The sequence below is a fragment of the Euleptes europaea genome, chromosome 3, assembly GCF_029931775.1.
Source record: "Euleptes europaea isolate rEulEur1 chromosome 3, rEulEur1.hap1, whole genome shotgun sequence".
Classification (NCBI taxonomy): Eukaryota; Metazoa; Chordata; class Lepidosauria; order Squamata; family Sphaerodactylidae; genus Euleptes; species Euleptes europaea.
Window position 1 is genome coordinate 106086154 of NC_079314.1, and position 27276 is coordinate 106113429.

A 27276-nucleotide genomic window follows, 5' to 3' on the forward strand; every position below is an offset into this window, starting at 1 on the left:
ATTTTTGCAAGCTCCCCCACATTAAAACTTCCTCCTGCATTAAGCAAGAATGTCAGAAAGGAAGGCTTAGCATAGTGCTGCCCTCTTGGCTGCTTTATTACATGCAAGGAGTATTTTACATGGAGAAGCATTAAATATGTATATATAAGCCACCACTTGCAATCTAAAGTCATACACAAGTAGAATTCTGTCATCTACGTCTGCAAAGTGAGGCTGTTCAGCTCTCATTCACAGTAATGTAAAAGACAGGGGAAAGGCATCGTCCATTTGAGTGACCACTCAGGATAACATATTTGGTATATTTTATCCCATCCTTCCTCCAAGGAGCACAGGGCAGCAGAAATTTGTCTCCCTTTCTCCACTGTATCCTCACAACAACCCTGTAGGGTAGGTTTGGATGAGAGACAGTGACTGGCCTAAGATTACCCAGTGAGCTTCGTGGCACAGTGGGGCTTTGAACTTCAGTCTCCCAGATCCTTGTCCAACCTGTTATCCATTACACCAAGCTGGTTCCCACAGTAGTGTGAGTGTGCAATTTAAAGCTTATTTCCAAATATAAAAAAATGTAAAATCACCATGAAGATAGAGATTAGCCATCCACCACCACCACCCCATCTCTGAGTTGCTTTGCATCTCAGGAAAAATAATGTGCTGTCAGAGTATACACCCATGCTTCATGTCAAGCCAGTGTAGTTGCAAGCTCTCTGTCTAGAGAGTCCTGTGTGTCTGTTGCTTCATAATAAGGACACTTAAATCCCTCTTGATAATCTACTCCTGCTTGACTTCAGTAGGTCTGTTCCAAAAGGGGCTGAGGGAAGTTAAAAGGACTTGCTGTTTCTCTAGGAGGAGATCAGTCTAATTCTGCATTTTCCAGCCCCCTCTATACTCTGGGGATGGAGCTGCGTTGACAGTGGAATCCGCCTGCTTCTCCGGGTCAGTTCCTTCACACTGTGTGATTGTGTGTCTCTATGTGTGCGCGCGCTCTTGTATGTGTGTGTACTGCTGTCATCACAGATGTATCCCCAGCTGTCACTCCACCCTGCTCAGTCTCTCCTTCTCTCTCCTCCCCACTTGGTGCTTTCTCGATTATTCAGCGGACCGCCGTCTCCGTTACACGCAGCCGTCTCCCCTTTGCTCCTCTGCGGTGCTTCTGTCGGCTCTGGAGATCTGGCACCATGCAGGGCGAAGGGGGCTGATGCCGAGCGGCGTCCTGCGAGGGCTTGCCTGTCTGCCGGGCAGTCGCCTGCCCTGGATCACTGGGAGGCTCACTGGAGGGTTTGGCAGCAAGTCTGAAAAGACTCCATCCTAGCCAGAGAACTGTAAGTATCTCTGCGATACCATCTGGCAGCTGGGGGAATGCTTCCGCTTATGGTTGCCCTTTGCCACCTTCTTTCATCCAGAGGGCACCCGTTACCTTGGGGGGGGGATTTTGCCAAACGCAGACGGAACTCTCTGTGTGACACGGTGCTTCTGAGGGGAATCCTGACTGAGCAAGCCGCAGGGTACCTGTTTGATGAACAGAGTGCCAGATGAAGATTTCCAGGGCAAGCAGCACTTGTGACTAATCCAAGTTAGGTGAGGAGGGCTAAAGAAAACAGTGCATGCCAGCCCTGGAGAAAGTACAGCCCTTTCGCCAGGGCAGAGGCAGCTCCAAAGAGCAAAGAGAGCTGCTCTGAACCTCAATCATTTGGGGTCAATACGAACCGAACATATTGCCTGCCCCCCCCCCACCCCCAGATCGAGGAACACGGGCTCTTCCTGCAGCCCCACCAAAGCAATTTCAGGTGGCAACATGTCCAGAAATGGAGGCAGGGTAGTGAGCGGGGAAAGAGAACCAGTCTAGCTTGTGACCGTTTTATGGACATAATTTCTAGGCTAAGCTGCTTTAAAAAACAGCTGGGTAAAAATGAAGGAAGATGGATAAGGAAGATGACGGAGGAAGAATTATTTGTGGACTTAGAGCTTGCCAAGTAGAAAGTTCAAACTCCAACAAGCAGGATTTTAAATAATGCTCACTTTATGAGATTTGCCTTTTGTGCCCTTTTTTCTAATAACGCAGCGCTGGAGGACTGTGCACAGGACACAAACCCAGAGATGCTGTACTACATGAGCCGAAAATAGTTATCTAAACAGCCCCTCCCCCGTCACCCCAGAGGCTGATCCCTGAGATCAGTGAACCTTTGTGAAGGTGTCATGCTGATGGAAGCAGTGGAGAGGCAGAAAGGGCAGAGGCAGCATCCCTCTGCAGCCATTTACAATTTTTGATACTTAGGAAGGATTTGCTGAAAAGCGGGGGGGGGGGGGAGAGGGAGACACCAGGAGAAAGGAAGGGGGGGGAGAATAAGGGGAGGAAAAGCTTGCTGCTTTTTTCCCTGGTGTGTGTGTTTGTGAGACAGAAGAGAGAGGACACAAAAGCGGAGGAATCTGTGTGCTGAGCAAGACAGTGTGTACACATTGAGGCCTTCCACAGAACAGCCTGCCACTATGCATGCACTTTATTGCCAGCCCTTTACTGCCATCTCATTTTAAATAAAAACAGAAAAGTTTAGATCTCAGCTGAATGCTGAGCCAGACACCCACTTTTTACCCCCAACCAGGGAATGCAGTGATTTGATATTGCATGTTGGCTCGCCACAGAGGTAGACCTCAGAAAAAATAATGACAAAGACCCTCAGTTCAGAATGCTACAAAATAATTCCTTAATCTGTACAACAACCTTGTTAGGTAGGTCAGTATTACCCATACTGCATATGGAGGAGAGAATTAAAGGCTGAAAATCCAGTGTCGTGTTTTTAACATCCAGAACTGGGGCCTCCTGGCTCAGTGCTCACATTCTTAGGTACTATACCATATCTGTCTAAAATCTGGATCTCCCCTTTCCCTGTACTTTGGCAGTGCTTTGCTACTGGATCCTGTCTCATTTTAGTAATAAATTAGGTAACAATCAACAGCAGTCTATCCTAGTCCCTGCTATTTAAAAACTGGAGAAAAAATTAGGAGCTGGTTTTGGTAAAAACAAACAAAACCCAGCTGCTGTCCAAGGTGCTATTACAAAATACATTGAAAGAGCCCATATTGTTATATATTTGTTAAAAATGCATAGATTTGTCACTAAAGTCAGAAAAGCCAAGTTTGGGTTTTTTATCACATTTTCCAGCTTATTCCAGATGCACACACTACTGTGCTTTGAAGGTTTGTTGCTGGGGTCCATTTTGGAAGGCTGTATTGTTTTGTGTCACCGAAAGTGAACAATATTTGCTGGTGAATTAATCCAAGTGTGTGTAGAGCCCAAAGGAATTGTATCCATGGCTGACATCAATGCAGACCTGATAAGCGGACAGCATTCACCTGAGGAAGCTGAAGATAAGTCTAGGAGAAGGATTCACAGGGAGGAAAGTTCACATACCATCTTAGTTGTCTAGTGGCATGGACTCACTCTCAGTGCAACCGAGTATTCCAGTTCTTTAATAAGGAATTATCCCATTCATTTTCTCAGGCCTCCAATAAATTAATCTCTACAATCTCTCTAGCACCCAGATAGGAGGTGTGAAGATGTCATACTTAAATACTGCAAGGGGGATGTTGAGGGGACTAGATTGAAGTCTGATTTATGAAGATAGCACAAAGGGAAACGGAAGAACTCAGGTCCTGGATCTGTGAAGCTTTCATGGCCCCATACAGCACCAGGTACCCTGAGCAGCTCTTTCCCCCTCCCCTGATATTAGCAAGAACAAGCCCCTCTTTTGCTTACTTTTGCACCAAGAGGCAGGCTTCAGACCCTCTAAAGCACGAGAATTGGTGAAAATAACTTCTAACGCAGTTTCCCCAGGGCAAGCAAGGACTTTACCTTGCCTCTTAAAACAGACTCATTCTCCAAGGCTGACAAAGTAGGAACATTAATAAATACTACATATGCTCTAGTATTTTGAGAATCCATGGGACTAGACTCTAGTCCCATGGATTCTCAAAATGTGAGACCTGAATCGGTAGGCTCCTTCACAGGCTTTTCTGAAGATATAGGCTGCAGGAAAGCAGATCGATTTGAATGGGCTGTTCAGCATGGGTTCATCTCACTGCCTTGAGGGCCTCTTAAGTGCCTTTGAGACATATCTCATGTACGCTGCCAGGCAATCTGAAGAAGCATCCCGGAGGCCCAGAATGGCCCAGTGGAACCTGCTGAACATGTGCAAGGCTCCTTCAGAGTGGAGGCATGTAGAGCATTTATAACACAAAGGTTAATCAAGAGGAGAAAATACACGAAGTTAATTGAGGCAGAAAGAGAAATAGGCAAAAAGCAGAGCTTGGTATAAATATAGCGCAGCTTCAGAAGAAGGGTGAATTTTCCCTTGGGATGTTTGCTAGCAGCTGTAAGCACAGATTTAAAGACCCCCAGGAATTAAGAGGAGCTGCCATTTAATTGCTGACATCTTTTGCTATTCCACATCTTTATACCCATGACAACTTTTGGCACAAAAAGCTTCACAAAACCCACAAGCCAGCTTACTGACACTCTTCAAATTTTTCCTACAACCTTTTCGAGCCTTTTGCCCCACAACCTTTTTGAGCCTCCTTCCTACAACCTTTTCAAACCTTCTTTCTTCCTACTGGTGAAGTGATTTATAACTATTTAGGCAGCTGATGTTCTGATTCTGACTGAATGGAAGCTGGGAGAAGTGTGGCCACTGGGACTAGGTCAAAATACACTGGAAATAAGTTAAAGTAACTAGAAAGCTTGTGAAGGTGAAGGAATTGTCATCATGAGGTTCTGCTCCCAAGAGTGAAAATGACGTACGTAATGAAGAATAAGTTAGGCCTTTCTAGATTATTTAAAAAAGAACATTAGTTGCATGGGTGTTACCTGGTTGTGCATGCTCCAGGTGTCCTTTTTAAGGATACATATCTACTTGAAGGGATATTGTATTTTCCTATCCTTCAAAATGCAATATTCTATCATTGGGAAGATGGGATTTTCCTTCCCATTTAGCACCCTCATTAAAGTCATGAGTGCTTTGTGGCCACATGAATGTCATAAGCAAACTACTGGATAAAGCTTATCATGAAGCAACCCAGTGGTTTTCTCTCCATCCCTGCATCATCTTGTGACCTTAAAATATATTATTTTGAATTACTGAGAGGCTGATTGCTCTTGTACTGAAACGTTGGAGTTCATATAACCCGCCTTTTAGACTATGAGTATGGCTCTCTCTGTTATTCACACAAAGCTATCCTACCTGCAGTAGCCTTCTCATTCCTCATCTACTGTGTAGGAGCAGCACATCACATGACTGGTGCTAGATGTGGATTAGAACAATCGTGGTACTAAGAGAGAGAAAAACTTGTATTTTTGAGGGGTGATACTGCATCATGGTTTTTGTTGTCTTAGGCCTGCATACACAGTAGTTTTCATACATAAGTTATTTTCATGATTGTGCTGCATGATAACTTTGACAGTCTTGACAGTCTGTGTTTGCTTGTAAGGCTTAAAATAGTCATGAGAGTACATGTGGCCAGGGGGGGGAAAGGTTAAAAAATTTCAAGAAAGCATATGGTTTGATGCAAAATGTTTGAAATAATATTGGAATCCATAATTCTCATTCAGGTAAGTATGGTTCATAAGTGGATTGATTCAGAGTGGCATATTTCAGAATAGTTGTCTGAATTTTCAGATCAGGATTTGGAAATGCTAGAATTAAAAAAAATGTTTAAGTTTTGAGGAGTTTTGAATTTCAGTGGCATGTTTGGTTCTGCCCTCACTGCCACAAGGACTGGCTTGGAGTACTGTCTCTCTGATCCCATATCCTTTTCTTGCTACGGTTGGTATCTAAGTAAATATTCATTTGCTCCCATACAACCTCTCTGGAACTGATGGAAAGGCAGTATAAGCATATTTTAAACAAAATAAATAGCCATATACAATCTTTGCTTCCAACTATGCTTTTTTAGCCCATCTCAAAAATCTTCTGCACCAGAGGTAATGTTGCCCACTAGAGACACGCTGGCAAAAACCAGCTGCTTTCATTCTGGGCATGAGCTACAATTAGGGTTTTGCAGCATCTAACCCTAGAACCATTTGGTCCCCTGTATGATTTAATAAGAACAGGCAGATGTTGTCATGGTAATCCACTTATTGGCCTCCAGCTCAGGCACAAAGTCAGAAGTCACATTGGGAGATTTTCCTCAACAACAAACGTGCCCCAGGGCAGAGGTGTGGTCTTGAAGCTTGCACACCAGGCAGCAGAACTAAGAAAAAAGAGATTTAAATCCAGTGTCATCAAACTTCAGTGCTCCTTTGTCATCTCCTTCTCCTTTGTCAGCCAGCAAACTTTTAAAGTTTGCCTTGATTCATTCAGGGGAACCGGCCCACGGGGCTAGGGCAGCTACCAAAAAAGCCCTATTCATGAGCAGCAGTGGAATGAACATCGGCAGACGTCAGAACAACCAACAAATGCTGTTGTGTAGAAATCAGAGCAGGAAAGGCTGTCCTTCAAGTATGATCAGCTTTTATATTCTGCACATGGTCACTATCACAGGCTGAGTACTACATAAATGTCAAATTGTAGCATCACAAGCAAGATTTGACTTTTCATCTGTACAAACAAGAATTTTAAAGGCAAGATGTAAGGTTCAAAATTCGTCTGTTCTGGTTTCAGCATTCCTTTCTGAAAGTGGAGAAAAGTTTACAGAAAATGGGCTACTTTGGGCAAATGTGCTCCAGAATCATCTCACCCCCCACCAATGCCTAACATGTAACCTGAAGAAGAGTTCAGTATAGTGTGAAAACGTGCACCCTGTCTTTTTAAACCACTGTTGGTTCAACAAAGCAGCATTTCATTTGTTTTTCTTTCTTTCTTTCTTGTTCTTTAGGGTCCACATAGATAATTTCCTATAAAACAGTGGCAAAAACAGAAGCCCATTATTTTCAGAAGCCCAGAGGCTGCTTTCAGTTAAAATCCCCCTCTTACTTTCTTCCCAAGTTTTCCCACATATTATTAACGAAAAGCCTCTTAGGCAGATCATGAGAGGGAGGGCATCTTGGCCATCTTTTGGAGTAGGAGTCACTGGGTGTGTGGTGGGAGGTAGTTGTGAATTTCCTGCATCGTGCAGGGGGTTGGACTAGATGACCCTGGTGGTCCCTTCCAACTGTATGATTCTATGATTCTGAGACTAGTGTGAAAAAACTGGGTATAATTCTGTGGGGAAATGTCACCAATAGAGCCAAGTGACTGCCCTTTCTCCTAACTCCAATATGGATCCGCCAAGGAAGGAATGCAGGAATGTCTTTTGCGTGTGTATAGTCTTCCAGACAGATAAGTGGACAATTACAGGAATAGTGTGGAGTACAAAAGAAAGCTGATATCTCCATTATTCCTGCTGCACTCAGAATGGACACGAACCTTCTGTCAAGAGGCAGAACAAGACAGGATTAAAATCCTGAGCCACCAATGACCACAGAATGAACCTCTGCAGGAAATTAAAGTGCTTGTGGGAGAAGGCCTTTTCCTTTTCCACTGAGAGAGACAAAAAAAAAAAAAGGAATCTGGATTAGAATTGGCAGGGGTGGAGAAGCTGCCACCCACATGCAACTGTTCCTGGCTGGATTCTGGAAAAGATCTCTCAAAAGGAATCCCTCTCTCTGTCTCACATTGTGCATGAGTTTTTCTCCGGAGGTGAAGAGAGTTATGCTTATTCGTGTACTGAGTTAATGGATCTCCTACTCTGAGGACTACCCGAGGAAGCTTAGCTTCATTTTGTACTGAAGAGAAAGGCAAGCAGCAAAGTTTCAGCTGCCTTTCTTCTGCTAAAAGGTACCTTTATGCTACTTGGTATTAGCACTATCAGGTTACTCGGGTTTCGGTCTCAACGGAATCAGAAACCTGACCCATCCCAGTCACAATGGATTCGCCCCTCTCACCCTACTCTGGATGATTATGCTCCGTGATGGCTACCATCTTTGAATAACATTGATGACAGAACACGCTAACCTCCAGAACAAGAAGTCTCTACATTTTGAGATGAAATAACTGAAGACTCCTGGGGCACCTTAAGGAATAACACATTTATTATAACATAAATTTATGTGAGATCGAGGCCATGAAGATCTATGAAGTGCTGCATTCAGTTGGCAGAAAGATTTATACCTAGAGGTACAAACTGCATAAGGATGGAGGAGGCGGTTATTAATTGTTAATATTATTACTTGTCTCCTTTAAAAAGTATTTTTCTGAACAATTCTACTGGCATTTGGAAGTAAGCATGGGATGTTTGAGAGATACATAGCTCTGTACAAAAAGACAGCAGAAATCCAAGTTTCCTAGGACAAGGTGTGTTATTTAATGTAACACTGCAGGTAAAAACAATACCCCTTCCACTCAGAGTGAGAGCAGACCACTCTCAACTGAGCTGCTGAACTTGAAATTCACATGCCGATTTGATACTAATGAGTTTAGGACACAACAGAAACTTGAGGCATTACAAAAAGTATTTTTTTCTTCCTTATAGGTTTATGTATACTATTTAGATTCATCCTATTTTGCCAATTTATCAACAGCTGAGAGTGTAACACATCACATTCTGGGAAACTGGCCTTCTGACCTGTGTTTTTAATAGCTTCCTCCCACAAGCCCTTTTGCTGCTTGTACCCCTTGGGTAAAAATCTTTCCTCCAACCAGACTCAACTTCAGGCATCTGACAAAGTGAGCTCTGCCTCATGAAAGCTCATACCATAATGTGTTTGTTGAGGTTCCACAAGACCACTTTGTTATTTTGGCTGTGGCATACTGAGACACCTACCCCTTTCGATCTAGACATGGTCTGCTCATGGCCTGTTGGTCTGTGAGCACAAAGAACAGAAATAAAAGAATCTACACATGGCACGGCAGATAATATACAGATGTATGCAAAGCACTTGAAAATGCAGCTTTCCCAGAAACAGGAAGAACTTCACGGAAGCGGAACCTATTACACAAGAAATTGGCACTACTGTCCATGATGTGATGCCACAGTTGCTGTGTGATGCTGATGATAATCTAGGTAGTCCATTTAGGATCAGTACAGTGATTAAGTTGACTGTGAGGCTGGATGTTCTGAAGTAGAAAGTACGCTCGGAGATCCATGAATGGATCTATGACTGGATCTTAGAATAATAGAATCATAGAGTTGGAAGGGATCACCAGGGTCATCTATTCCAACCCCCAGCACCATGCAGGAAATTTCAAACTACCTCCCCCCCACACCCCCAGTGACCCATACTCCATGCCCAGAAGATGGCCAAGGAATATGGGTCTCTTGCTGTACTTATCAATAAGAAATGCTCAGACGTTTAATTCATAGATCAGCCAACACTCACGTAGCCCACACCAAGTCCAACACTTGCAAAGAGTCCAGCACTTGCAATCTTTTCACCCCACTGCCTGTGTGGAAGACCCTCTAGACTTCGTTGCATATTTCAAGTGATCTGAGCCTTCTTTTCTGATTTTATGGGTCTTGATGGCCCATATCTGCAACACTTCCTTATCAATACTCTGTGGTGAGCCTGAGGTAAGAGACAGAAAAATATGGACTACTGTTCAAGTGTCTAAGGCTGCCTCCACATGACAAAGGTTCTCCATGTTCCTTTCACTGCTGCTGCAAATGCAGAGGTGTGTCCGCTGACAGTGGCATATCCACAGAGGAGCCTTTTCACACTTTTCTCCGTCAGCTCCTCCTGCCTGTCCATCCCCGCCCCCCCCCAACTGCTGCTCCATCAGATAGCCCTTAGCGATTACCAATTTTTAAAAAGAAGACCCCAAAATAGTAGTCATGAACAGCTGATGGCAGGACAATGGCATCTTTGCAGGCAGGACACCTTCCTCCTTAGGAGGTATGACAGCACGCTTCCCCAAAAGACTGGAGAAACACAGGTTTGGGGAACGGCAAATGGAAGGCGGGGAAAGGATGAACACACATGAAGCTGCCATATACTGAACCAGACCCTTGGTCCATCAAAGTCAGTATTGTCTACTCAGACCGGCAGCGGCTTTCCAGGGTCTCAGGCAGAGGTCTTTCACATCACTTACTTGCCTAGTCCCTTTAACTGGAGGTGCCGGGGATTGAACTGGGGACCTTCTGCTTGCCAACCAGATGTTCTGCCATTGAGCCACGGCCCCTCTCGCACACGGTGAGAGCATGTGTGGATACTTAATATTCTAGTTTGGAAGTCAAAGTGGATTCTATATGGGTTGTGAAAGCAGCATGGTGTAGTGGTTAAGAGCGGTGGACTCTAATCTGGAGAACCAGGTTTGATTCCCCACTCCTACACATGAAGCCTGCTGGGTGATCTTGGGCTAGTCACAGCTCTCTCCAAACTCTTTCAGCCCTACCTACCTCATAAGGTGTCTGTTGTGGGGAGACAGATCATGATGGGTAGCCATGTTAGTCTGTCTGTAGCAGTAAAAAAGAGCGAGAGTCCAGTAGCACCTTAAAGACTAACAAAATTTCTGGTAGGGTATGAGCTTTCATGAGTCACAGAATCTGAAGAAGTGAGCTATGACTCATGAAAGCTCATACCCTACCAGAAATGTTGTTAGTCTTTAAGGTGCTACTGGGCTCTTGCTCTTTTCTGCTGTTGTGGGGAGAGGAAGGGAAGGTGGTTGTAAGCTGGGTTGAGACTCCTTAAAGGTAGAGAAAATCAGGGTATAAAAACGAACTCTTCTTCTTCTTGGTTTGCCATGGATAGATATATTAAGATATCTAGTTTTGTGTAACTCGTTGTTAAAGCACCAGTTCCTCAGAGATTCCCAACATCTATAAATCCAAATGAATTATGACCATGGAGCTATTTTTTTAGCTCCTCTAAGCATTAGCAGTATTAGGGTGAGGATTTCACAGCACAGGCTCTAAAACGAATGGCTATGTCAAATCATAAATTATTTGTTTCCCACTCTTCTCCTCATTAAATGTTTGGCTAAGTTACCTCCTCAGGGGAAGGCATTATACAAAGGACTCTAGAACAGACACAGTTTCTAAAATGAGGGGTGCATGCACTAATCCATCCAAGAAGTATCCCCTTGAGGCTGGAGACACGGCCTTTAGTCCCAGATGTGTGGGGGCCAACTTTGGTTACACAACCGTAAGAGAAACATCCTCTTCACATACCCAGAGGTACTCATGTATTTATCACTTCACATGTTCCAGAACTGAGAACATATTTTGGCTCAAATTATAAAACTCATATGTAAATCATTGTAAGTCTTTAGAAATGCTTGATTTTGTGAGGATTATAACTTCTAATTGCTTGAAAGCAACGCTTTACTTAGTTAATAATGATGTTCATGCTTTACATGAACATATGGGCTGTTAATTCAAAGGTAGGAAGGATCAGAAAGTTTCTGACTTCAAGCATTCCCTTGGGATCTAGCTATGAATACAAAACACCATCTAGCAGACTGTGCCTCTCCATTATGTTGCAAGAACATATGTGAATGTATTATAGTTTTGTTGAGCGCATGCCATGAGATTTTTCATTGACTGCGCCTAGTTCATGCGTTTGTGTAGAGGTGCCATTATCATGCATTTCTGGTTTCAGAAACGGTATGCCTTAATAACTTTGACAGTAAAGAGTGAACAACCCTGTTACCATATCTTTACGTAGAAATGGGACAAGCAATTTACCTTTCACTTCTTGTTGTTGGTTGAGTAACTGATTAGTTAGACTATTATTAATGTCTGCATTTTTGGTATATGCCAGCAGCAAACACAGAACAGTCAGTAGAAAATGCCCAAATTGATGTCCATGGGTTGCATAACTCATAAGCAATTTGAACAATGTTCAAGGCTCATGGCAACCTAAATTGCATCACATTATGCTAAATACCATAGATTATGGTATGTAAAGAGTTGCACTGTTAGTGACATTAAGCAAGCTGCTATTTTCTAAACCCTCCCCCATGTGAAATATCAGGGTACTCACCTGGCCTATCTACAGGGATATTGAAGAGATTCGCTGAATTAATGTATATGAAGTACTTGGGAGAAATGTGCTATATACATGTGTGTGTGTAAAGTGCCATCAAGTCGCAGCCGACTTATGGCGACTCCTTTTGGGGGTTTTCATGGCAAGAGACTATCAGAGGTGATTTGCCAGTGCCTTCCTCTGCACAGCAACTCTGGTATTCCTTGGTGGTCACTTCTTCAGATTCTGTGACTCATGAAAGCATTAACCAAATGCACTGGCCAATGTTAAGATTTTTGGCATCTGGATTCCAATCCTGCTTGTGGTGTAGTACTAAGAGTGTTGGACCAGGACAAGGAAGAAACATGTTGAGATCCCCACACTGATGTGAAGCTTGCTGGCTGACCATGGGCCAGTCATATTCTCTCCAGTTGCAAGGATAGAACAGGGAAGGAGAACCACGTATGCCACCCTGAGCTCCTTGAAGTAAGGGCAAGATAAAAATCTTTTCGCTAGATGTATTTGCTAAATGTAGAGAGCTGTACGCTCCCTGGCTTAACCTCAGTTTCCTGCCTGTCAGAATAATAACGTGAAAGTTCTATCCCACTAAAATATTGCGAGGCTGCGAAAGGGTAAACACTTCTAAAACCTCGAGAATTATCTCTATAACCGAAACCTTAATAACTGAAAGCCTGGCATATAGCTTAAGAGTCAACTTGAACTCCCTACCACTAGAAGCAATAAAAGTCAATAGAGGAACTGAGTTGAACTGATGTCTGTAGACAGCCACGCGGTCCACAGAAAAATTCCAGAAACAAGAGTTCTGCAATTCCTTTTATTGTGATCAATCAAAATATCAAAAAAAATAAAAAATGGTTTGCATACTGTGCTATTTTGTCTGGTCCTAATAAAAAACAATCCTAATAAAAAGCAATCCATGGAGGATACAAATGCAAACCATTTGTAGTTAGCGAAAGGGATAGCTATCCTATTCTTTTGGGTACTTCTGATACGCTAAACTTCTTGAGTGGCAGCCTTTTAGTACTCTTTGGTGCTAAAATTCCTAAAGTGTCCATCCAGGTACATTTCCTTACTGAAACAAGACACTGGACTAAACTAACTACCAGTCACACCAGTGTGGCTGTTTTATGTTTGGGGAAGGAAAACTTATAATAGTCCAGAAGCTAGACTTGACATGATGAGGAAGCTAGAATGTTCATAAATGTAGTGTGCCCCCATGGGTAACGAACACATTAGTACATTTTCCAACACATTATGGTGGCAGACCCTTTTGCTGGATCCTGGATCTGCCCTAATTACAAAGGGGGGTGTCCATTTTTTTTTAAAGAGCAAAAGGTGTTCATATAGGTGAGGATTCTAAACTCTCACTCCACCTATAGCTTAATTTCCTGCATTCAGCTTCACCAAGTGCTTTTCTGTAGTTCCAGAAATGTGTTTGCCTGGAAGAAAAACATTTGCAGGGGAGATGTTACAGGCAGCTAAGCAGTAGATGCATAAATGGTGCAAGTCACTTTCCCTGTATACCCCTTTAGCTGTAAAAATCAGGCGCCCCGTCATCTCTTAAATGTGACTGGGACAGGCCAAGGGATTAAACAAATAGGTCTGCCACAGCCTTGTGTGGTTTGGGCTTCAAGATGGAGATGGCCAGTTTTCACAAGGGTAAAAAGCAATTTGTAAGGGGGATTTCTTTTCTCATGGGGTGTAAACTCATCTCACTTTTGTTTCTTGTAAACAGGCTTTTGATTGGTTTTAAAAACCAGCACAAACTAATCAGGAAATACACAGCTTCAGAAGTAATGCTCCCATAAATCACCTTCAACTATCTTTAATAAAAGCAAAAAATTGTTATCTTTCTCTAGCCTCAGTAATTAGACTGGCATCCATCTGCAAAATAATTGTTCAAACCAGAGGCAAAAGACCTAGCCATGTGCCAAACTTTCCCTCTTAAAAATATAATACACATACACAGAAAGAACCAACTGTGTACCAAATGTTTCTTTTTAAAGAATATAGCACACACATATGAACAAAAGAGGTTTTCCATATCTGTACATAAATATGTGAATGATTTGGGGTGCCCATGCATGCATCTATCTGGCTGGATATAAAGTGAGCCAATATGTTTTACACATTTTAATATTATATTTCATCACATAGTTACTAGAATATGGGGAAAACCTGTATCACTGAATGGAATCTAGGAAAATCATGTGCAGGGCAACCATCTTAAGAACACTGGCAATAAAATACTAATCATACATACTCAGAAATAAATCTTCATTGAGTTCTAAAGAATGTCCCACCTACTAACCACGATTAGAACTGCAACCATCCTAGGAAAATTCTACTGGACTTGGCTGAATTTGCTTTTGAGTAAATATGTTTAGGATTGGGGTGTAATTGCCACAGAGTCTGAATGGCCCATAAAACTATTTCTTATCCAATCCCCTGTCCAAAAACCAAGCCCACCACCAGTCCTCACACAGAACAGCTTAGGTGAAGTTTTTTTTAAACATTCCAATCACATCAAATTCCAAAGGAATTGCACTCAGATCCTGAAGAAGTGAGTTGTGACTCATAAAAGCTCATACCCTGCCAGAAATGTTGTTAGTCTTTAAGGCGCTACTGGACTCTTGCTCTTTTCTACTGCTTCAGATCCTACACATAATTGTTCAGAAGCAAATCCCTTTGATTTCAAGGGATTGCAGCCTATGACTGTCAACTTATGTTGCACTTAACTTTCTCTGCATTTATCCCATCTATGTCTGTTCAGGGACATGTGACTACATGTTTAAATGCCACTGCACAGTAATGATTAACTTACAAGCTCAACCATTTGAGATGGCAGTATGGGTTAGGGCTTTAAAGCCACAATCTGCCCTGTGCTGGTGTGTTTAGTTCATGCTGCTGTATCATTAGCCTTGATTGCATCAGAATTTAACACTCAGTCTAGACACTCAATTCCCATTCAGGTGCATGGGGTCAGAGATCCTTCAGTGAATGCCCTGAGTGTTTTGTTCTGAATTCTCACACAGATGTAGGGAGATGAATGTTACATGGAGGATGCAGAGCTGCCACCTTTTATTTTTCCTCAAAAAAGCTGGCAGCATTTAATTCCTACATATCGGGCAGGAATTCAACAGGTGCAACTCAGATGCAGCTTTGTCATGCATTTCTATTCTAGAAAAAGCATATAAACATTTCTGCTTGTCATGCAGCTATCAGCAGCACAGAGATTCTAGCTATCTGGACAGAAATAACTAGAATAATTAAAGATAATGGTTTTGCTTCTACCACCTCCATTTTGATGAGGCTTCTAAAAGATGTTGGTAAAATAAAAACACGAGGAATAGATCTTTAACTTTCTAACAGTTGCAAAAAATATTCACTGAACAATTTTGGAACCAAAATGCTTTTCCAGCTATGAAAATGTGGCTCTGTAAAGTACTGGATATCTTTTGCATGATTTAAATAGCTTATTTGATCAAACTGAGAGATGGCAGAATTCTAAAGTTAGATGGAGTAAAAAAATGGAATTCATGTGTTGTGTTCTGCAACACATGTATTTGTCAAATGATGGTCACTTTAATTCCAGAAGCAGGGTTTTTTTAGCAGTATAATAGTAATTATAAGTGATAGATGAAACTTATGAAGGATATAAGAATCTATTAATTGTAATAACTTGATATTATAACTAAAATTATTGCTAATTGTGCATAATGCGTTCCTGATAAGCCGTTACATTGGAATGAATCTTGATCAAAATGTTTTTTAAAGGCTTGGATTCACTCTCAGAAAAGTGGAAATCCCAAGAAGCATAATTAGTAATAAATTGCCAAACTGACATGCTGGTAGTCAAACCTTGTAACGAAGAAGCCCAGTAAAGATAACAGATGCACTGTTTGTGTGTAGAGGGGAGGGTCAATGCAAGCTTGTCAGTACTCATTGATAAAGGAAATGCACTTTGTACTTGCTCAGAAGCAGCCATTACTCCTTTTTTCTTCACATTTCAGAGCTGTGGAATGGCACTGAAAACAGATTCTGGGATTAACCTCAGGACTGTCTGAACTGAGCCTTGCCCAGGGCTTAATCTGAGCTGGGATTTACCAGGACTCAACACTGGATCCTGCTTTAAAGGCAAAGGCACCAGCCCAAAATATGTGAAGTAAGGTACTGCCTTGGAACATGCACAGAGTGCCTTTCCCTTTCCATTGTTTCCTGTATACATTTATATCACCTGATTTCTCTACATTTGACTGATGAACAGCTAATTAGCATGAGAGCTACTGAAATGGTGCTTAAGGATGTGCGACAGTTCCAGGTGCATTATGGTCCATTCACACATTCAAATCATGAAATGATGAACATATATGTGTGAACCAGCCCTAAGTAACAGTTTGTACATGGCTATGATTAAGGGAGAAAGACTCTAGTTTAGTGGCTTGCATGATGTCCAGTCAGGTTTGCAGCCCAGCTCCTCCTGCCTTTTGGGGAATTTAGAAATTTAATTCTGGAAAACAAGCCACTGGCTCTGCCTTGAATGAAGTTCTCCACACAGGCAGAGATAGGAGGAAACCTTCAATCATCTTTTGAACAATGCACTCCCTTTGCTTGGGCTGGAGATGGGATATCAAGAGCATCACAGCCATCCATGACCTAGGCAAAGCCAGACTGAGTTATGGGGGTAGGAATGAGGAGTGAGTGAGTGAGGCAGAGAGTGGCAGGCAGTTCCTAATACCTCCGGGAAGGACAGGATCATTCTACAACAGGATTTGAAACTGATCAACTCTCCAGCCCAGCCATCCAGAGCAGTCGGCTAAGTCTCTGTGGCTGTCAGCTTAACTCTGCCACTGGTTCCTGTGGGGTAGGGGAGTTAAATAGGACACAGACTGAGAGAGGAGCAAGCCTGTTTGCTGGGAGTCGAGGAGGCAGAGAAAGACAGAGGGAAGAAGGGTGAATTGGCTACAACCCAGGTGCGGAAGCAGAGTCTTGCCAGGTAAGTGTTCCTGCGTCGCCTCAACGAAGAGGAGGAGAGGGAAAGGGGGGGCTCTTTTTAAGGGTGCTGTGGGGTGGAAGCCCTGAGCTGTGGAAGGCACAAGGGGCTGAGAAGGTTTTAGTGCAAGGAGAGATTCCGACTCAGTTTTATTTTGGGAGGATGGGGTGTGCTGTGTGTGCGTGTGTGTGTGTCGGGGGGGGTGATCTTTTGTCAGCGTTCGGAATATCTTTCACTTCAGCATCCTTGTGCCAGATTATCTCTCCACAGCTTTCACAAACCGCACAAAATCCTCTCGCCCTCTGTGCTGTGTGAATTTAAGAGCCTTTGGGAGGATTTGATTGCCCATCAAAATAAATGAATGAGGGGAGGAGAGGAGGAGGAGGAGGAGAGGAAAGTGACGGACATGGACTGAGCGCCGGGCATATTATACAAATCTAAAAATAAAGCCAAAAGGGAGACATAACATCTTCCAGGAGCAGGCGCGGGAAGGATGGGAAAAGGGGGGGTGAGCGGGAGAAGTCCGAGTCTAGTGGGAATTCTTGCCAGGATAAACTAATGGTGGGTGGGTTGCAAAGCTGCCCCCCCCCATGAGCCTGAAACAACAGAAGGAGGTGCTGTGAAAGATGCTTCCCACAAACAGTGACCCCTCCCTCCCATTCCTTTCCTGCTTTTGGGAGCTGAAGGGCAGGGAGAGGACCTGTTGTCATGGGGGCTTATCAGCAGAGGACCGCTGACGATCTGGGGGGGGGGGTGTCTAATTAAAACACTTACCCCCTCCCTCCTTTACTCAAGTGTAAGCCCTGCCATACTCTCCCTGAATGTCTTGCTTTTTGCTTCTAGGCTTTCCAGCTGCTGCAAAATTAAGATTCCCCTAGCCCCATGTTGGAGATGGGCATCCCTGTAATGGGCTTTATCTCCCTTCGGACACCTGAAGGGATGAGGGCGGATGGAGGCTTGGCAGCACAAGCATCCCCGAGTCTGCCCCTAGGGGCATGCCTCTACATGTTTTATTGATTTCCCCCAGGGGCTTTAAAGCACTGATTCCAGCAAGCCGTGCAATGCTGATGTGGCATCGCAGCTGACCAAGGTAAATCAGCAGGTCAAGGAGCGCAGTCTGGGCTCCGGACTTGGATCTTGCATTGAATGCTGGTGTGCTTTGAGTGCCTTGGAAATGTGAAGGGCTGCTTCAAACATGTGTATATATTGCTGGCTTTCCCTACATTTGATTACCGTATCCATGGTGACTGAGGTGGCTAATTGTGTGAACGGACGCCGTGAAAAGCATGTATTCCAAAGTGTCATTAGACTTCCTTCCTTTGCCGTTCGATCAGTTCACCCATGTGAGTCATAACTTATATACTGCATCACCAATGGATGAACATGCAAGTATGAACCAGCCCCTAGTTTCTCTGTGCACAAGAATAGCTCGTTTTTACTGGTGAGTCCCTGTGAGCATTGGGGATTAAACAGCAGGGCATTCAGCTCAGAAGGGTTAGCTTCCAGGCTGGCTTAAGCCTGGCTGACACTTCATATTGACTGGTGGGTGCTGTCTGAACAGAAAAGGGGCACCTAAGATCCTGTATAACATAGTATCCGACAAAGCAGGTACGACTTCTCAAGATGTTGTTGTGTCATCATGGCTTGTGGGGCCTGGGAACAAGGCAGCATTTGCAGTGGGAAAAGAAGGGCTGGCTTTGGATGGAGAATTACTTTAGCCTCCGTGGTAATCAATTTCTGATTCATCAGTCCAGCACGCAACATATCAGCCCTGCTTAAAAATTAACACAAATACAAAGCAAACAGTAATGGGGAAGATTCAAATGCTTCCTATTAGGCCTTTCCTCCCTGTGTTTGATGCTTTCCACTCTGCAGGCAGGTGAATGTGCAAAACAACAACAAAATTATGCCAACACTCTTCCAGTTTATGATGTCACAGAGTAAGTAAGTGCACATGTGTTTCTTATTAGTTGAACACAGTCTGCGCATCTTCCCTCAAGGTTGCATTTCTATTTTCTCAGTGCTCAAAACTAGAATATTTTGTATCTGGGAAAATACAACACTTCTGGTAGAAAAATCACTGCTGCTGCAATTGCTGTGGGGAAAATGATGACAGGGAATGTCATAAACACTTGCTGGTTATTAATCATGATACGTTCACTGATCAGCAATAAAACTTGAACCTTACCCATGCACCCACAATGCCTAGGCTATGCACCCTCTTGCTTGGTAATTTGTGCTCCCTACTTGTGGTACATTAGTATTTGGTTTCGTCATGTCCACGAGTTGGCAGTGCTGGTCTTAGACTTTTTGCTGGTCCGTCCAGCCAACTCCATGATCTGCCTGACTCCATCTTGTTGTCCTCCTTCACCACCTACTGAGAAGCATTTCAAATATGGTGTTGGACCTGTGCACTTCAAAAAGGCTTCCTAGAATAACTGATGTGACCATCCTAGGAAGTCTACATGTAGTACACACCCCTAAAATGAAGGTACTCCTCTCCTCTGCAAATCCTGGGTGGGCAGTTTTTAAAAAGCTTTTTAAACACACCTCGCCTCACCTGCTTGTAAGATGACTCCCTAGATTGGGCCAGCTAACTTCACTGAATTATAATTTTATTAGAGAGTCAAAAGCCATTCTTTGCTCTGTTTTTGTCTTCCAGATTAGTCAGACTGTTCTGCTTGCAACAACGTGCGCCAGCCTGGCTGGCAGGCACAAGACACCGTGGGAAAATCAGTGACCACCATGTTGTCTCTGAGTGGAGGCTACTGGTGGAGAAATACACTTTCTGCAAGATGGAGAGAAGCTAGCTGTAAGTACTGGCCACTTGAGAGTTTTTCTTTAATATATCAGAACTCAGCCTCTGCAACCTAAATAGCGGTAAAGAAATGACAGTGCTCCAATTTAATAGTTAGGATTCCAATCTAGCTTTCAAATTTGGCCATATGCAATCAGGGACAAAATTTGCAATCAGGGACAAATTTGCAACCAGGGACAAGAAGTAGTGATGGAGGGAGAAGATATAGTGTTTACTAGTAATGTAATCATTAATATGCTTTTAGGGGTTCTTGTTCCAATGGGTTGAAAGTGGCAAAAGATTGGACCTCTGGGTCCAATGGCAGAAAGACACAAAACAGAAGCATTGTCATCATTCACAGTCAACACTTTTAAAAAAAAGATGTTTGCATGGTGACATCAGAAAATGCATACTGGACACTGGTGCAAATATTAATTATGCCTTTTTAAAAAAGTTTCACACTCTCTACTTTGTAGATCAGGAAATGCCACATGAAAGCTCAGGTGCTTTGTTAGAGATGATCAATGCTAACAATAAAAGATCACATATGTTGATCAATCGGTGTCATGTGTTCACCAGACCATTCAATAGTCACATTATTAAGGACTGTAATTCAAATTAAAACTGGTACTCTACTGTGCTATACATTGATGATAGTCACAAGTGTTAAAGATGCCCAAGGGGCAAACACCCACATAATATCAATTGTTAAAGCCATCTATGTTAAATTAAAGGTTGAATCCCTGAAGCTATTATTTATGGCGATCCTGCCTTTGTGAAATTGAAGAAGCTGTGATGTTAAAGACTTGGTTGTGGTAGAACAAGAGTCCAAAGTTAAAATGCAAGCAAACCTGAACTCTTCTGTCCCACTTACACTTTCTAAATGAATTTATCTTGCTCTCTTCTCAATGAAGCAGAATCCCTGCTGGAGTATCAGCTCACTCTTCTAAAAATGTAGAGGCTTCCTAGCAGGAGCAGTAGGAATAACGGGACGGTAAATGTACTTCAATGAACCACCAGACAATCTCTGCACTACATTATGAAAAAGGCCCTTTACATTAATGAGGATACATGCAGCTAAAGCTGAGCAGGGGGTCTAGACTCTCACCAAAAAGTAAGACCAGGGGTCAGAATGCAAGATGCCAATGGAACTTGCTGAGTGAACTGTTTCCTTTTGCCCAGGAACCTCGCCTTTGTTATACATCCTTGCCTCCTAGATTGCTGTTATAAATTATTTACTCTAAATGCCACCAAGCCCCAGACTAATCTTAAATTCCTGGATCATTTTACCAGAGTTCTGAACACCCCACAAAGTAACATTACCTTTTCTTGACATAAGAGCATACAGTACGCTGAATCTTTCACTTAGACTATTGTTTAGCTTCTGCCATTCATTGGATGAAAACAAAATTCTATCTAGCTGCTCTCTTGAGCAGCCACAAATAAAATAGCTTTTGAGATTGTATACCTGAAATCCCTACCAAACCACACCATGGCCCTAGCATTGTTTCTGTACAATTGATAATATCGGAACTGATGTTTTCTGGTAACATAAGTAATGAAACTCTTTTGGCCACCCTGCCAAAATTAGAGCCAGTGTAAATTAATTTCTGATTACATCTTGCACCCATATTCCTGGAGGTCATGGGGACATGCCATAATTAATGGTGGTATCCTCAGAGACGGGATAGTTGAAAAGAAGGTATTAATGAAGCACACAGAGAAAAATGTCACCCATATAACCTTTCCTAACATATTCTCACCTTTCAGCTAAATGTTATCTCAGCATCACAGACATCACTGTATTATTAATATTGTACTTCTGTCAAGCATCCACAAAACCAGAATCACCTGGGCGACTCATGTCAGCTTCCCTTCTCTATTGTTCTTTCAAGCGCCATTCTACATTCATGCCTTGAGTGGAAATAAATATCTCCAGCCAGACTGTCTGCTCTGTTGCCAACAGGATCTGCTTTCAGGATACCCAACATCCACTGTAACATCTGTGCTGCTGACCTTGACCTCTGCTTGGTAGGAAGGCAAATGAGAGGTCTGAGAGTACAGGCTTCTCTAATTTTGGCCACGCTACTTGATCCATAACTTATGTTTGGAGAGCAGGAGCACTAATCAGCATCTATGCAGAAGGAAATTCACTTAACAAAAAAGGGACAACTTGTCATGCAAATTAGATTCTATTCAGAACTTTAAAGGTCTTCACCACCGCCACCACATTATCTCATCAACCTAATGCCAAAGCTCATTTGGAAATGTGAATCTGGGGCAAAGAACGGAAAATAACAGAGGGGCCAAAAGCAGGATTTATCTCACTGGATAAAAAAGGTGGCCACAGGTTAGGCAGTGATATTCAACCCCACATTCATATTCAGTGGCTTGGGAATTAACCCCAATCTAAATTTTGTGTGCTCAGATTGAAACTCCATTTTTCCCCAGTTGAGATCAATGAATACTTTCTTTTAAAAATGTGATCTCCCCTTGCTTGCCTTTTAATTAAGATCAAGTGGAATCAAAGAACTCCAAGAAGGAACATTCCATCACAGGGAACTCATGGAAGGGCATTCTTTTTGGGGGCCTTGGTATTTCAAAATTCTTACCTACTATACTCTATCTTTCCAGGCTTTATTTGTTGACTTTCAAGAAACAATGCTACATTTAATATCAGACTGCCTTATCTCCTCTTTGACCTTCATCATTCTAAAGTGTTATTTATTTGGTATATGTTTTTACATCCATTGTTGTGTTTTAATAGCTGTAGTTAGTTTCATTGTTGATGCTTAGAGCTCTGTCCCATTAGCAAGACCATAATTTGTTTCTGGCACAATAGACCCCTCTGTACTGAAATGGAAGAACAGCATTGTAGAGAGAGAAAAATGAAAAATGGAGGAGCAAATAGAGCATGGTGTGCAAGAAGGCCAGAAGAACAAAACCTGGTGTTAAGTATCCTGCCTTGTATTGTCTCTTTGCCTTTATCAAGTTACAAAACCTATGCACCAGGGACCTGTGGGCATTGATTGCATTTTAGGAATCTAAATGCAAAGCAAAATGTATATCCAAATAGAGCAGCTGCACCCCTCTTTCTCAGGAAATCACACTGCACAGATAATTTGTTCTTCAGTGTTTACTAAACATATCTATTTAAAGTTTTCTGTGTGGAAGCTGATTATTAAGAAAGAACTGTCTATTCTTGCTTCTCTTGCCGTAATGCTCTGCTTCAGTGTGCCTCTGACAGTAAAGCACTCTGGCATCAAGTAGCAAAGCCCTCTGGGATATGCTGACCTTTCTTGTCAACAACATTATAAGGATGTTTATTCCTTTATTTTGTAGCCCACAAGCTGATGAAAGGGTGAAATAAAACTTGCACTCTTGAGAATCCTTCTGGAAGTACCAGGAGGTATCTCTAAGGATTTCAATTGACTACAAAAAAGATCAATTTAGTCGTGTTACATCTGTGGGGGTATTTAAAAGAATTAGCTCTGAGGTCTCCCCACCTTAACCAATGAAGTAAACTATAGAACTGAAAGTGTGAGAGGCTGTCTGTCTTCCTGGCTAGGCAGAAACCTAACCTGTGTTTCCTTTCTCTTCTATAGTGCTTGCCTGTTGGCTTTCATTTTGTGCAGCAGAATCTCTCACTGTTTGTCCCTCCTCCTGCAAGTGCAACAGTGGTACTCTAGAGGTGGACTGTAGTGGTTTGGGCCTTTCATCTATCCCTGTGGACATTCCTACAAACACCAGGACTTTTCTTTTCCTCAACAACCAATTAAGCACCTTGCCAGGACAAGCTTTTTCCAACCTTTCTGCTCTCCGGAGACTGGATCTTTCAAACAACTTCTTAGATCAGCTTCCTGAGAATGCTTTCAGAGACTTAGCAAACCTCACTGAGCTACAGTTGAGGAACAATAGCATCAGGAGCTTGGACAAAGACCTTCTCCAAAACACTGCTCTTCTGCGTCAACTGGACTTATCAATCAATGGCATTGCTCAAATCCCTTCTGGCATCTTTGATGATCTGTCCTCTCTCCGCTGGCTCTCCCTCAGGTCAAACCGCCTGCAAAATTTGGACAGGGTGACCTTCGAGCCATTAGTTAGCTTGCAGCAGTTGCAAGTGGGCGACAACCCCTGGGAATGTGACTGCAACCTGAGAGATTTCAAATACTGGATGGAATGGTTCTCCTATCGAGGTGGGTACCTAACACAGAGGGCCCATGTCTCACTACCAAAGGTTATTAAACTGCTAATTTTTGCAGGCTTGGGAGGGCTAAAAGAAGTTGCTAGATAGAAAAGGTGGGTGGATCAGGCTGACCTAAATTCTAATTCTTGGACATAATTCTGTAATTCTAATTCTCAGTTATAATCCTGCTGTGTTATGCTACAAAGCATAAAGTAGTGTACTGTAGGTTGGCTGAAAGGGCACTTCCAATCCAAAATCTTCTTTCCAGGTGCTAACAGTCATTCATCACTCCCAGAGAAAGAGTGTGAACTCAGTGGTCACACATCTCCACACTGGAAAAAAGATCAAGGAAATATATAGTTGCTACAGTGAAAGAAGAATACAGATATTTTCTGAATAAAGGTAATTTTACTGCTGTAGAAGACCTAACAAAGTAAGGGGAAAGCCAGTGATTATATTATATGGTTATGATCACTTAAGATTTGAGCGTGACTCATGCAATATGCCCAAAGCAAACTTTGGCCTCCACTCATTCACTGGGGATTTCACAATTTTCTTCAATACAGTCAGGACATCAGGTCTGTAGCCAGAAATGTTATGGTTAAGGGGCATAACTAAACACTGAGGAGAGGGGGTAAGGTTTCCTGGGGTAAGGCTGGCAGGTCCTCATAATCCCAAACTCTGAAGTTTATTTAGATCCTTGTTTTTCTGTGGTCAGAAGTGGTGAAGGGTTAAGATTGTTTGGATATTATACCCTCTCAACCTTTTGGCCTTCTGCAGTGAAGTACTTGTTCTGTAGTGAGAAGTTCTGGAGATTAAACCTTCCTGAGCATGGTCCCGTATCAATTTAGCCCCAGTCCCAGGTTGTAGAAGAGATGAGGACATGAGTTTGATAGTTAATTGTCAAATAAAAGGCATCCAGCACAAGCTAAGAGGCACCCATTCTTTCACACTGGTGAACTGCAGCAAGCTGGATGAAACTAGGCATTTGTTTTTTCTACTCCTGGCCCCCTCCCACAGACCTACCAGCTCGTGAAGCAAATTCCCTACTGCAAATAGAAGACACAATCCTCAAACAGTATAATGTCATTTCAGTTTTCTTCCCAGCAGTCTCACATGTCATTGTGCATACGAAAGAGGACAGAAACAAAAAAGAAATAAGCAAAAAGCCCAGGGAGAAAAGTTATGGAACAGAGGAGAGGAGAATGAATTTGGTCAGGAGAGGGTTAATTGACACAGCTTCCACTGTCTTATAGCTTCCCCTCTCCAATTCTTTCCTAGGCAAAACCACTTGCACATTTCCCTTTATACTTCCACAATGAAAGAGGACAGAGACGTGTTTTTTTAAAAAAATGAAAGCTATAAACTCAGACAAGAGGAATTGCCCCCATATGCCTCTGGTAGCTATGGGCCTGCAGGATATTTACCATCACTTTACCTAAGATTTCCCACTTGTAAAACTGTCTCAGTTGCATGTATCTCAACAGTTGCAGGCAATTTGTTCATTGGCAATCTTTGAGTTAATTAATTGGCAATATGCGTTGATATTATTGTATAAGAACATCAGTAAAACCTGTTAATTGCTGCAGTACTATTTGGTCCAGATTATATTTTAAATGATGTTAACTATCTATGTTTATACTTCTTCTTATAAGTTGCCTTATTTGCGGGGCCAAAAGCATATCTGTTAATTCATTTTTAAGTACTGTTACTGAAATATTAGCAGAAAGCCCAATCAGCTGCAATTTCTGGGACATTCTTGTATTGTGCTGAAACAACAGAGTGATCTCTTGGAAAAGAAGGATGCAGAAGATTCTTGTCTAGCCAGAAATAATTCTGGTGCCACTATCCAGCTAGAAGTCCCACCCTATGCCAGCTGCATGGGCAAAATTTCTCTGCCCTTGAAAATGTTCACACTACTGGTTGTAAGCGGGCCAGGGAAACAGTATTAGGAAATTGGCTAAGCTGTCAGCCCCTGGTACCGGTCCAATAGCATATTTTCCCCAAACAGCTCTCTTCCTAACTTTAGACTCTGTCACGTGTCACCCTTAAACCCTCAGCCACCTATCTAAATGCCTCCAAGGCTTTCAAATAAATTATACTCTGTCTCTCCATAATCGTATGAGCCAGGGAGTTAAGTCTGAGGGGGCCATCCTCTGACCCCAACTATCACATCCTTTTGTAAGGATTCAAGGGGTCTAGTCATTCCAGGAGAGCTGGTACAATTGTCCCACATTTGGAAACAATAAGGGAAAACCTGGCTGAATTCCCTTGAGGCTAAAGGTAAAATTTTCACTGTAACAATGATTAATTCCATAATTTTGAGGTTCCTGACATGTAACGTCTAATTTCTTAGCTGAAGAAATGGAGACAGCCCTAATCTATTAAAGTGTTCAGGTGTAACTACCGTACTGGAATAAATTACTGCACTGAACACGATGTAGTCTCACGCCATGGTATTGTACTAACCCCCTTCCTTCTTTTTCTTGTCCTGCGGTATAGGAGGAAAGATAGACCAGCTGGCATGTACCCTGCCTAAGGAGCTGCGGGGGAAGGATATGCGCATGGTGCCCATGGAGATGTTTAACTACTGTTCCCAGCTGGAGGATGAGAACAGCTCTACAGTCCTGGACAATGTTGGCCCTCCTTGCACTAAGGGAAGCACAACTGCTGCCAAGGCAAAAACCAGCCTGGAAGCAGAAGAGGAGCCCAGCGTGGGTTGCCCCCAGAAACAAAGATACAGGCCTGTCAGCGTGCGCAGGGCCATTGGCACAGTCATCATAGCTGGGGTGGTTTGTGGCATTGTGTGCATCATGATGGTAGTGGCAGCAGCGTATGGATGTATCTATGCATCGCTCATGGCTAAGTACCACCGGGAACTGAAGAAGAGGCAGCCATTGATGGGGGACACGGAAGGTGAGCATGAGGAGCAAAAGCAGATCTCTTCAGTGGCGTGAATCCCTTCTTGGAAACCGGAGACAGAAGGAAACAGGACACAGGGGAGTCTTGAGCCTTCACAAATCTCCTCAGACATATAAATGTACTGTGCGGCTGTTCCATTCACCAAATTAGTAAAACATGCTTCTGAGTTCAGGCCAGCCGCCACCAACTTCAGTTCCTCTCCTTCCCTTTGTCCTCGTGTACTTCCATGCAAATAAACTGTAGTCAGACCTCAAGCGCTAATCATTTCTCCTCTTTGCACAAAACTCTACACTGATGCTCACATGTAGGGAACCTGAGCCAACCTGGCACCTCCCCCCTCCCTTCACAACATTAGTACTTTGCACATTTCCCATAGCATCAGAGAAACTTTTGCAAACAGAATGAATAGCCAAAGGCACTAAGACAAC

The 27276-nt window shown here is 42.9% G+C and overlaps 2 protein-coding genes across 4 annotated transcripts in view; one reads left to right on the forward strand and one right to left on the reverse strand.

Moving 5' to 3' along the window:
• The window catches only part of CACNA2D4 (calcium voltage-gated channel auxiliary subunit alpha2delta 4), a 171546-nt gene that overhangs the window by 47772 nt on the left and 96498 nt on the right, over nt 1-27276 (reverse strand). The window lies entirely within an intron of this gene.
• Nucleotides 1239-26933, forward strand: LRTM2 (leucine rich repeats and transmembrane domains 2). Of its 3 annotated transcripts, XM_056846714.1 has the most exons (5): nt 1250-1319; nt 15964-16120; nt 19606-19755; nt 23346-23936; nt 26429-26933. In XM_056846714.1, the coding sequence occupies exons 3-5, from the start codon at nt 19689-19691 to the stop codon at nt 26881-26883; spliced, it is 1113 nt and encodes a 370-aa protein (XP_056702692.1). In that variant the 5' UTR covers nt 1250-1319; nt 15964-16120; nt 19606-19688; the 3' UTR covers nt 26884-26933. The 3 variants fall into 3 exon arrangements, with proteins under 3 accessions (XP_056702693.1, XP_056702692.1, XP_056702691.1); XM_056846715.1 differs by lacking the exon at nt 15964-16120 and having other exon boundaries at nt 1239-1319; XM_056846713.1 differs by lacking the exons at nt 1250-1319; nt 15964-16120 and adding an exon at nt 16696-16946.